The sequence below is a fragment of the Puma concolor genome, chromosome A1 (assembly GCF_028749965.1).
Source record: "Puma concolor isolate L17-30 chromosome A1, mPumCon1.1.hap2, whole genome shotgun sequence".
NCBI classification, from domain to species: domain Eukaryota; kingdom Metazoa; phylum Chordata; class Mammalia; order Carnivora; family Felidae; genus Puma; species Puma concolor.
The window spans coordinates 123,997,448-124,008,850 of record NC_141667.1 but is presented as its reverse complement, the minus strand read 5'-3'; the positions used below and the strand labels follow the sequence as shown (position 1 = coordinate 124,008,850).

Genomic DNA, 11,403 nt, shown 5'->3' with positions numbered 1-11,403 from the left:
TAATAATATAACTCAATTATTTGAAAGCGAAACTTTTATTTCTTCTGTTCTCTGGCACAGAGAACAAACCTAAGCCTCTTGTTAGTTCTCTGGCAACGCTTGTGATGTGTGTGGCTCACAGGCCTTCCCGGGGATTGTGACTCAGGCTTCTGACCAGATGCTGCTTCTGTCTGGCCCCCTGCGCTTAAGGTTACTCTCCGTCCGGGATCGGTCTGTCGGTATTTTTTTTTTTAATGTTTCTTTTTAAGCGTTATTTATTTTTGAGAGAGAGAAACAGAGTGTGAGGGGGGAGGAACAGGGAGAGAGGGAGACACAGCCTCCCGTTCTACTTAAGAAGCTACTTAAATTTGGGGCACCATCTGACTTCTGCTTAGGTCCTGATCTCATGGTTCCTCTCTCTCTCTCTCTCTCTCTCTCTCTCTCTCTCTCTCTCTCTCTCTCCTCGTGGGATTCTCTCTCTCTGCCCCTCACTCACTTGCATCCTCTTTCTCTCTCAAAAAAACAAAGCTACTTAAATGAACCTCCAAAATAACTTTTCCTTATTTCTCCCCAAATGTAGCCAGTTTTAACTCTATAACTGTTACTAGTTTTTACCTGTTTCCTGTGCTTTATCTAAATATAATTGCATAAAATGTGTTATGTGTGTGCCTGTGTTTGTGTGTTCTTCATATTTATCATTCATCATTCTCTGGAATCATCCATATTGCTGTGTGTAGTTGGAGTTCATTTAATTTGTTTTCTCTCCTGTAATTTATGACTATATTATGAGTAATTTTCCCATTGTTGAGCATTTTGAATTGTTTCTCCTTTATGTCTGCTTCAAATAATGCTATCATAAATATATTCCAAAATTTTGGGGTGCCTGGGTGGCTCACTCAGTTGAGCGACTGACTCTGGATCTTGGCTCAGGTCATGATTTTACGGTTCATGGGTTTGAGCCCCGCATCCTCACGGAGCCTGCTTGGAATTCTGTCCTCTCTGCCCCTCACCTGCTTGTGCTCTCTCTCTCTCAAAATAAATAAATAAACTTAAAAAATATTTTCAGTGCCCATGTACACAGAATTGAAATTAGAACATAAAATATTTGCATAGATTCATCTTTAATATACAAAACAGATTTCCCAAATGTTTTTTATCCATTTACACTGTGCTAACAGTGTATTGCTCTACATCATCTCCCTAATTGGGCATTGTCAGATTGTCTATGTAGTTGCTATTTTGCTGGGTGTGTTTAGTATTTCCATGTTGTGTTTCCTGATTTATAAATGAGGTTGAGCACCTGTTTGTATTATTATTGGCCATTTTATATCTTTTGTATACAATTGCTGTTTGAGTCTCTGCCTATTTTTCTATTGTGTTACATTTTCGCTTGCTTTTTGAAAATTTTGTATATTCTGGATATAACAACTTTCTTGCTTTTGCATTCTTCTCCTCTTCATTATTTTATCTTTTGGTGAATAGAAATTTTAAATTTCAGTTAAGTTCAATTTATCAATCTTTTCATTTTTATTCTATGTCATGTAGATAATTTCTTTGGTATGTTTTGTTTCATTGTTCACATAAGATATACATCCTTTTTTGAATTTTTTTTGTCTTTTGTGACATAGGGGTCAAGATTAATTTTCCCCAATGACATTCAACTGAAACAGCACCATTTCTTAAAAATGAATTCCACGTTTTGATAAAATATCCATTATATGGGTATGATCTTTTTTGTTCTATTTTTTTTTAATTTTTTTAATGTTTATTTATTTCTGAGGCAGAGAGAGACAGAGCATGAGTGGGGGAGGGTCAGAGAGAGAGGGAGACACAGAATCAGAAGCAGGCTCCAGGCTCTGAGCTGGCAGCACAGAGCCCGATGTCAGGCTTGAACTCACAAACCGTGAGATCATGACCTGAGCCGGTCGGTCGCTCAACCAACTGAGCCACCCAAGCGCCCCTGTTCTAATTTTTTTGACTTAAAAACATTTTTTTTTACATCAATGCCATGTTACCTCTTCCATTTCCACCTAAATTTGTATATACATTTCATAAGAACAATTTGGTGAGGTTTTTATTTGGATTGCATTAAGTCTATTTAGAAATGTGAAGCACGTTGACATCTTTACAAAAATGAGTCAATTCATGAGCATGGTCTATTTATCTAAATAATCTTAATATTTCTTAATAATTCTTAATGTTTCTTAATATTTCACAATTTTCTGTATAGAGGTCCTTTACATATTTCACTAGATTTATTTTTAGCTATTGACATTGGTAATCATGATAGATATCAGCTCTAAGTTAAATTTTATTCTGTTTAATAATGGCACATGTGGATGTATGGTGTGGTTTGTTTTTGTTTTTGTTTTTTTTTAATGTTTATTTTGAGAGAGAGAGAAAGAGTGAGAGTGAGTGTGGGGGAGGGATTGAGAGGGAGGAAAAGAGAGAATCCCAAGAAAACTGCACACTGTCAAGGCAGAGGCCAACATGGAACTTGATGTCTTGAACCCATGAGATCATGACCTAAGCCAAAGTCAGACTCTTAACCGACTGAACCACTCAGGTGCCCCTAGAATAATTTTTAGTAATTAAATTTTTTGTCAAATTTGGTGCAGCAGCATAAATTATTTATAAATCTCTAAAAGACTGCTTCAAACTTCATGTGTTATTTTTGGGCAGTGTGGTAGACTTTTGTAAACTTTTACAAATAGCAGAGAAATATAGCTTAATAAAATTTTATTCTGGAGCATTTTTTTAGTGTTTATTTTTGAAGGAGAGAGGGACAGAGCATGAGCGGGGGAGGGGCAGAGAGAGAGGAAGACACAGAATACTAAGTGTGCTCCCCGGCTCTGAGCTGTCAGCACAGAGCCTGATGCAGGGCTTGAATTCATCAGCCGTGAGATCATGACCTGAGCCTAAGCCGGACCCTTAACTGACTGAGCCACCCAGGTGCCTCTATTCTGGAGTTTTGTAGGTAATGGATGATATCTAGACTCCAATGCAAAATTAAATTTTCTAGTGTAACTTCTTCCTGAATGCTTCCCATTATATTAAGTAGAGATACCTCAAAACTCTATCTGGTTTTCTTAACCTAAATTCATTGTCAAGGAAGGAGTTTTCTTTCTGTATCAAGGTTTAAATATAACTAAAATTTTTAGAGAAACTAGCAAATGAAAGGATCAGTTAATAAGGTAACCTATAATATTTGATTGAAATAATGGTTTGGAAAAAGATCTAAAGAATTTTCTTTACCTGTGGTGTTGTCTATGGAATTAAGAGCAGAGAGTCTATAACTATTGAGAACTTAACCACCCGAAAGAGATGAGTATTGAAAGACAAATGCAAGGCGATAATCCAAAAACTTAGTATTTTTGAACAGATGTGAAGATGGATGTCAAGAGTCTTGTTTTCCCCTGAAATTTCTCTATGAAAAAAATCACAAACTAAAAGAAGCATATGATACTGTTGATGCCATTTTTTCCTTTGTGTATACTTTCAAAATATTTAAATATATACTGAAAATACTCTATAAATTACCATGCATACATAGTTAACATCACACTGTCAGTTTGACTGTTAAATACTTGACATTTACTTTTTTCAAAAGTAAATCTATTTATAATATATTTTTGGAGTTTCACATCAGTCATGGTTCTATAATAGAAGGTAAATCAACCTTAACATGATATTTTCAACATACTTGTTATCATTTTTTTTGGTTTTTTACTTTTGTATATTAAACTGTTTTCAAATTATCATTATCAGGAACAGATAAGTAATCTTGAAAATTTAAATTTCTTTAGTGTTTGGGTGATCTGAGGGCTGAGAGAAAAGCCATGTTAGTAGAGAGAATAAGAACTTTTGAAAAACTAAAGGGAATGGTAAATGTACTGTTAAATATTATATAAGAACTGTATCCAGTAACATTATCCTGTATCTTTACTACTTTGAACACTGGGAAGCAAGTGTATTTCAAATGACTTTGTATTTTCTACTAAATTCTTATTTATCTTCTATTTTTTGTATTACACTTTTCCACATTTGTTTTATACTTTTACCCAAAAATAATACTTCAAGTCTCATATATCACTTAAACCAAACCTAAGGAACAAATTTGGGGTTTATGCTTTATATATACAAGGATCAAATAATAGAATTATTGATCCCCTGGACCCTATGTCTTCATAGGTAAGGCGTATTTTTTAATATTTATGGAATTCTAGGGAGTATATATACAAGCAGAAGTTTAAATACTTTTTCAGTGGAAAAAATTGGTGACATTTTCTTTTGGGACATTTCCTTCTGACCATATTTATAAGTAAGTCCAAGTGGTATCATACAGCAGATGATCTGGATGATTAAAAAGAGATGAAATTAACATAGAGTTAGTCCAGTTAATAATGTGATTTCTATCTTTTAATTTTTACCGGAACCCACACTTTTTATGGAGTAGTGTATCCACAAACAATATTAGTAGTTTGATTTGCTACATAAAAGCAAAGATATGTGCTTTCACAATTTGTATCAACTGTGACTTATCAGGAATGCAAGCTGAAGAAATGCTGCCTAGATGCATCTAATTCAAAAAATGGTGTCAAGATGTTGACCAAGTCATGCTATGATTTTGGCCTCTAGAAAATGCAAATCTCCAAATTATGATTTTTTTTCAGTCAGCAGTTAAAAGTAGGTGATATATAGAGAAATTAAAGAAATGGATTTTTAGCAATTTGAATATCAGACTTCCAAAAGGGAACTCAGACAAGAATGTTATTCAAATAGCTTGTTACTTTGAAAATAACAAGTCAATATTAAACACTGCAAATAGGAATATAAATGTTTCATGAGTAATGTAGAAGTAGTTACAAACATCCCATCAAAATAATAGAAAACACTCAAGAAATTTCACAAGATATATTTAAATTGACAATAAATTTCAGATATAAATAAAAAAAAAATTACATGCTACCTTAGGGGTGAGAACTGGAAAGAGACAATAAATATGCAAATGAAAAAAAGATATATTTAAATATGCAAATAAATGAAAAACTAAAGCTTTTAAAGTTAGTTAGGAATTCTATAAAGAATAGACCAATACAAATTACTCTAGTAAACATTGGTGTGGCATGATTAAAGTAGAATGGATTTTGCAATATTTTAATGAAAGCTGATACCCTTTATTGTAACATTAATGATACATTTTGATTAAAGAGAAGGAAAATAAAGAATTCCTAAGAGTCATTGAAATTTAGAAATATTTAACGAATGGAAACAAAGCATAACAAAGTAAAAGCTCACCCTTCCATCCACATGATGGCGCTGGAAACCGCAAGTTTGGTGGTGGTGGTTTTTTTTTTTTCCCCCGAAAAAGGAATACAGTGAGTTTATTTTCCTTAGACAGAAAGGAAAAAGGCCACTCCATTTTTTGCTCTGATGCTGAAGCTGAAAAGGTGAGCAAATAAAAAATTATAGCAAATTGGAAATTATGTTTCCAAAAGCTATCGTGTGGTAGTGCAATAGACATTTGAAAATTGCAACGAATTTGCGATGGTATATTCTCAGAGGAGTCCAGGTTCCCGGCGCCTGCTGCTCTTGCTTCTGCTTCTTACAGCCTTGGAGGCAGGGAGTGGCCACGTCCACTACTCGATCCCGGAGGAGGTCAAACACGGCACCTTCGTGGGCCGCATCGCCCAGGACCTGGGGCTCGAGCTGGTGGAGCTAGTGCCACGCCTTTTCCGAGTGTCGTCCAAAGGTTATAGAGACCTTCTGGAAGTAAATCTGCAGAATGGCATTTTGTTTGTGAATTCTCGGATCGACCGGGAGGAGCTGTGTGGGCGGAACGCGGAGTGCAGCATCCACCTGGAGGTGATCGTGGACAGACCACTGCAGGTTTTCCATGTGGAAGTGGAGGTTAAGGACATTAACGACAACCCGCCCCGGTTCTTGCGTCGGGAACAAAGATTATTTATTTTAGAGTCAAGAATAGTAGATTCCCGGTTTCCGCTAGAGGGCGCATCTGATATGGATGTCGGAGCAAACGCAGAATTGAAATACAAATTAAATCCTAATGAATATTTTGACTTGGATGTTAAAACAAACGAAGAAGAAACAAACATTTTAGAGCTAGTATTGAAGAAAGCATTAGATAGAGAAGAAACCCAAGAACATCTTTTATTACTGACTGCAGTTGATGGAGGAAAACCTGAACTAACAGGTACAGTTCAATTATTGATCAGTGTATTGGATGCGAATGATAATGCTCCAAAATTTGATAAATCAGTTTATAATATAAGATTATTAGAAAATGCACCGAATGGGACATTAGTTATTAAACTGAATGCCTCAGATGCAGATGACGGCATTAATAAGGAAATAGTGTACCTTTTTAGTAACCTTGTTCTTGATAACGTCAGATCTAAATTTATAATCGATTCAAATAGTGGGGAAATAACAGTTAAGGGAGAACTGGATTATGAAGACTGTAATTTATATGAAATTAATATTGATGCTGTAGATAGAAGTTCATTCCCATTAACTGGACACTGCAAAGTTATAGTAAAACTTCTGGATGAGAATGATAATACCCCAGAGATGGTCATAACTTCCATATCTCTGCCTGTTCAAGAAGACGCTTCACTGGGGACCGTCATTGCCCTGATCAGTCTGTCCGATCGCGACTCAGGTCCCAATGGGCAGGTGACCTGCACACTGTCACCCCATGTTCCCTTCAAGCTGGTGTCCACCTTCAAGAATTACTATTCGCTGGTGCTGGACAGCGCCTTGGACCGCGAGAGCGTGGCGAACTATGCTCTAGTAGTGACAGCACGGGACGGGGGCTCGCCTTCGCTGTCGGCCACGGCCAGCGTGTCCGTGGAAGTGGCCGACGTGAACGACAACGCGCCGGCATTCGCGCAGGCCGAGTACACGGTGTTCGTGAAGGAGAACAACCCTCCCGGCTGCCACATCTTCACGGTGTCCGCGCGGGACGCGGACGCGCAGGAGAACGCGCTGGTGTCCTACTCGCTGGTGGAGCGGCGGGTGGGCGAGCGTGCGCTGTCGAGCTACGTGTCGGTGCACGCCGAGAGCGGCAAGGTGTACGCGCTGCAGCCGCTGGACCACGAGGAGCTGGAGCTGCTGCAGTTCCAAGTGAGCGCGCGCGACGCGGGCGTGCCCCCGCTGGGCAGCAACGTGACGCTGCAGGTGTTCGTGCTGGACGAGAACGACAACGCGCCCGCACTGCTGCCGCTGCCTGGGGCGGGCGGCGCGGGCGGCGCGGTGAGCGAGCTGGTGTGGCGGTCGGTGGGCGTGGGCCACGTGGTGGCGAAGGTGCGCGCGGTGGACGCGGACTCGGGCTACAACGCGTGGCTGTCGTACGAGCTGCAGCCGGCGGCGGGTGGCGCGCGCAGCCCGTTCCGCGTGGCGCTGTACACGGGCGAGATCAGCACGACGCGCAGCCTGGACGAGGCGGACTCGCCGCGCCAGCGCCTGCTGGTGCTGGTGAGGGACCACGGCGAGCCGGCGCTGACGGCCACGGCCACCGTGCTGCTGTCGCTGGTGGAGAGCGGCCAGGCGCCCAAGGCCTCGTCGCGGGTGTTGGCGGGCGCCGCTGGCGCGGAGACGGCGCTGGTGGATGTCAACGTGTACCTGATCATCGCCATCTGCGCGGTGTCCAGCCTGCTGGTGCTCACGCTGCTGCTGTACGTGGCGCTGCGGTGCTCGGCGCCGCCCAGCGAGGGCGCGTGCGGGCCGGGGAAGCCCACGCTGGTGTGTTCCAGCGCGGTGGGGAGCTGGTCGTACTCGCAGCAGAGGCGGCAGAGGGTGTGCTCTGGGGAGGGTCCGCCCAAGACCGACCTCATGGCCTTCAGCCCCAGCCTACCTCAAGGTCCTGGCTCTGCAGACATCGTGAGTCTCAAAAATATTATTCACAAAAATTTTCGTTAAGTCTTTAATATTTAATATTTCCTTCCAACATCTTTTTATTTTAAATTATGGTTTTATATTTGATTATTGTCTCATCATTTAGATGTAAATTCTGAATTGGTATTAATTCATTTACTTAAAATTGGTTATGGTTAGAATTCATTTTAGTTTGTTGCATATAATCGCTTTGCACTAATGGATTTATTTCAGTAACATACCTCCCCTTTTTCAGGTTTTAAAAGTTGGAGTTAATGGACTAGTGTTCTTTGCACAATAGAAAGTGTTTCCAAAATTAAATTTTTAATAAATATTTTAATTTTCAATCTTTAGGAAATGTAGGAAGATACTTGTATGACATATTTGGTGGAGTTATTTATTTTCAAAGTCTCCTATTACGACAGTGAATTTTTTTTTACAGTGAAGTGTTTCTTTTAAAATTATTTATTTTTTAATGTTTATTTTATTTTTTGAGAGAGATAGAGCATGAGTGGAGGGGGAGGCAGAGAGAGAGGGAGACACAGAATCCGAAGCAGGCTCCAGGCTCTGAACTGTCTGAACAGAGCCTGACTTGGGGCTCAAACTGGCGACTGTGAGATCGAGACCTGAGCCGAAGTTGGATGCTTAACTGACTGAGCCAGGCATCCCTTAACTTCCTTTTTAAGTAATATTTGTATACTGAATGATTCTTTTCAGGTTTCTCTAAATGGTTGGCTTTCACATACTTATGATGAATTTGATATTTATGATTAATTTTTTAACTTTAGAGGCTTCATTTATTTTTGAATATGAAATATACTTATATGGTTTACAGTGGTTTAAAATGTTTCCCTTCCAACTTCTGTATCAAGTCACTCGGTATACCTCCTTGAATATTTCTAAATTAAAAAAATTTTAATTGTTTTATTTTAGAGAGAGAGCACAAAAGCGGGGGAGAGGGAGAGTGAGAATCTTTAGCAGGCTCCACGCTCAGCACAGAGCCTGACATGGGGCTCAATCCCAGGACCCTGGGATCGCGACCTGAACTGACATCAAGAGTGGGACACTTAGTTGACTGAGCCAACCAGGCACCCCTTAACTTTAATTAGCTAATTCAATTTTTTAATGTTTATTTTTGAGAGAGAGACAGAGCATAAGCAGGGGAGGAGCAGAGAGAGAGGGAGACACACAATCCAAAGTAGGTTCAAGTCTCTGAGTTTGTCAGCACAGAGCTTGATGTGGGGTCTGAACCCGCGAACTCTGAGATCATGACCTGAGCCTAAGCCAGACACTTAACCAACTGATCCACCCAGGCGCCCCTAATTAGCTAGTTTTAAAGTTGATATTCAGAGGGACTCTTGACTTACAGCAAAATTTATGAAAAATCTTAACTGCTCTAGAAAACCTTCAACAATAAGACTGAAAGCTAATATATCTTTTCTCAAGGCTAATTGCCTGCAAGCAAAGGAAAATTTCATTTGGATGTTATTATTCGTTAGCATATGAACTCTTTGTGTACCCACACTAAAAGCAATAGAAATTCAGCAATAGGGAGTATTAGATAGATCTAGATTAATTAGTTTAAGATGATGCTTCTCATCTTGGTATTACAGTACTCTGTGAGGATTTTGCAAGTATATGAGAATTTTGGAGCATGGGTGGTGGTATGTGTCCATTTGACAAATCCTTTTGTGACTCTCATTTTCTCATTTTGAGGAAGAGTTTAATCATCTCCAGCTGATAACATTACGGATGAATTCATGGTAAAATTTACATTTGGGCTTGACTTTGATATCAGGATAACATTTTTATAGGTAAAGAGAGAGGTAATTTTAGAAACACTTTGAACAAAGGTTGCACTGACGAAGAAGACAAGGAGGTGATCTATTTCGTCTGCAAAATAGAATTCACATTGGAGAGTAGTCAAAAATAAAACTGGGAATGTTGGTTTTGATCCCATCTCAGGTCGTGTAGAAGTTATTCTAATGTCATGGAATTTCTACCTTTAACTGTACTCATGAAAATAAATATGGTAGTATGTGAAAGAAAAGACAGATGGACTGTTGACAAACTTTAAATAGGGCAAGTAAGGGATGAGGACTGATAAAAAATTCATACAGGTGACATGTACAATGTTCACTGCATTAAATCAAAATGAGAATTTCAAGGGTTTGAATTTGGGGGTTGTTAATGATGTCTCTTCATAATCTTCAAAGTGTAATCAAATTATTTTCTGAGAGTCATCACCATGCATAGGTAAAAATGTCAATGAGAACCATAGAAAGAGGGAAGGAAGATGTGGGTTTGGGAATAACTTCAATAAAAGTCTTATTTGAGGGGCGCCTGGGTGGCGCAGTCGGTTAGGCGTCCGACTTCAGCCAGGTCACGATCTCGCGGTCCGTGAGTTCGGGCCCCGCGTCGGGCTCTGGGCTGATGGCTCAGAGCCTGGAGCCTGTTTCCGATTCTGTGTCTCCCTCTCTCTCTGCCCCTCCCCCGTTCATGCTCTGTCTCTCTCTGTCCCAAAAAAAATAAATAAACGTTGAAAAAAAATTAAAAAAAAAAGTCTTATTTGAAACATTAGAAATGGATGAGGACACTTAAAGGAAAGCATATACAAAGTTAAGATTGAGAGAAAAGGATGAACTCATTTAGGAGTAGCTAAAGGATCAGAGAAGCAAAGAACTATGGGTAGATATTCCACTAGAATTTGCAAGAAACAAGTATGTTAAGGAAAATTTTTTGAAGGGGAGGCCTAATATAAACTGCAGGGAAATTTAGAAATGGAAACAATATGCACTAAAATTTTCATCTTCCATCATTAAATTTTTTTAATGTTTATTTATTTTTGAGAGAGAGAGAGAGAGAGCACGAGCAGGGGAGGAGCAGAGAGAGAGGGAGACAGAATCAGAAGCAGGCTCCAGGCTCTGAGCTGTCAGCACAGAGCCCAATGTGGGGCTCAAACTCAGGAACTGGAAGATCATGACCTGAGCTGAAGTCTGATGCTTAACCCAGTGAGCCACCCAGGCGCCCCCATCTTCCATTATTAAGTAAAAGAAACAGTCTTAGGAGTATTTGATATTCACTGAAAAAAGAAATAATGGACTGCAATCTATAAGATTTTTTAAATGTGGATAAAATTTGTTAATTTAAAATTACATTCTTTTCCCATAGCAAAATATAATAACATATCCTGTAACAGAAGAATATGCACAAGTTTCTTCTCTACATAAAGAGATTAGGATAGTTTGCACTTCTAATTCCCAGGCTTACTTCAGATCACAAATTTTCTAACCTGGTTGATAACAGTAATTAAATTATTGGGAGAAAGTTGTTTCTCTATGAATTATCTGATCCCTTACCCTAGTCTAAATTCATAAAAGAAGTCAGACGAGATGAAAATGGCTCTGAAAATTACAAACATAAGGAGATTTACTATTAAATTAAGGCAAAATAAGATTTTTTTTAAATTTAAAGGACTATAGTGTAGCGAAATTATGTGAATTCATTTCTTACCCTTTGTAGTCGCAT

The 11,403-nt window shown here is 39.3% G+C and overlaps 2 protein-coding genes across 2 annotated transcripts in view; both read right to left on the bottom strand.

The window, feature by feature from the left end:
- The window catches only part of LOC147584420 (uncharacterized), a 9,268-nt gene extending 3,977 nt beyond the window's left edge, over positions 1–5,291 (bottom strand). The window contains 1 exon segment of the mRNA XM_086716471.1: positions 5,278–5,291. Within this exon segment, the coding sequence (XP_086572597.1) occupies positions 5,278–5,291 (14 nt within the window).
- Positions 5,109–11,403, bottom strand: LOC147584419 (uncharacterized). Its single transcript, XM_086716464.1, is given in 2 exon segments — positions 5,109–7,851; positions 11,389–11,403. Coding segments are annotated over 2 exon segments (1,209 nt in total). The 3' UTR covers positions 5,109–6,657.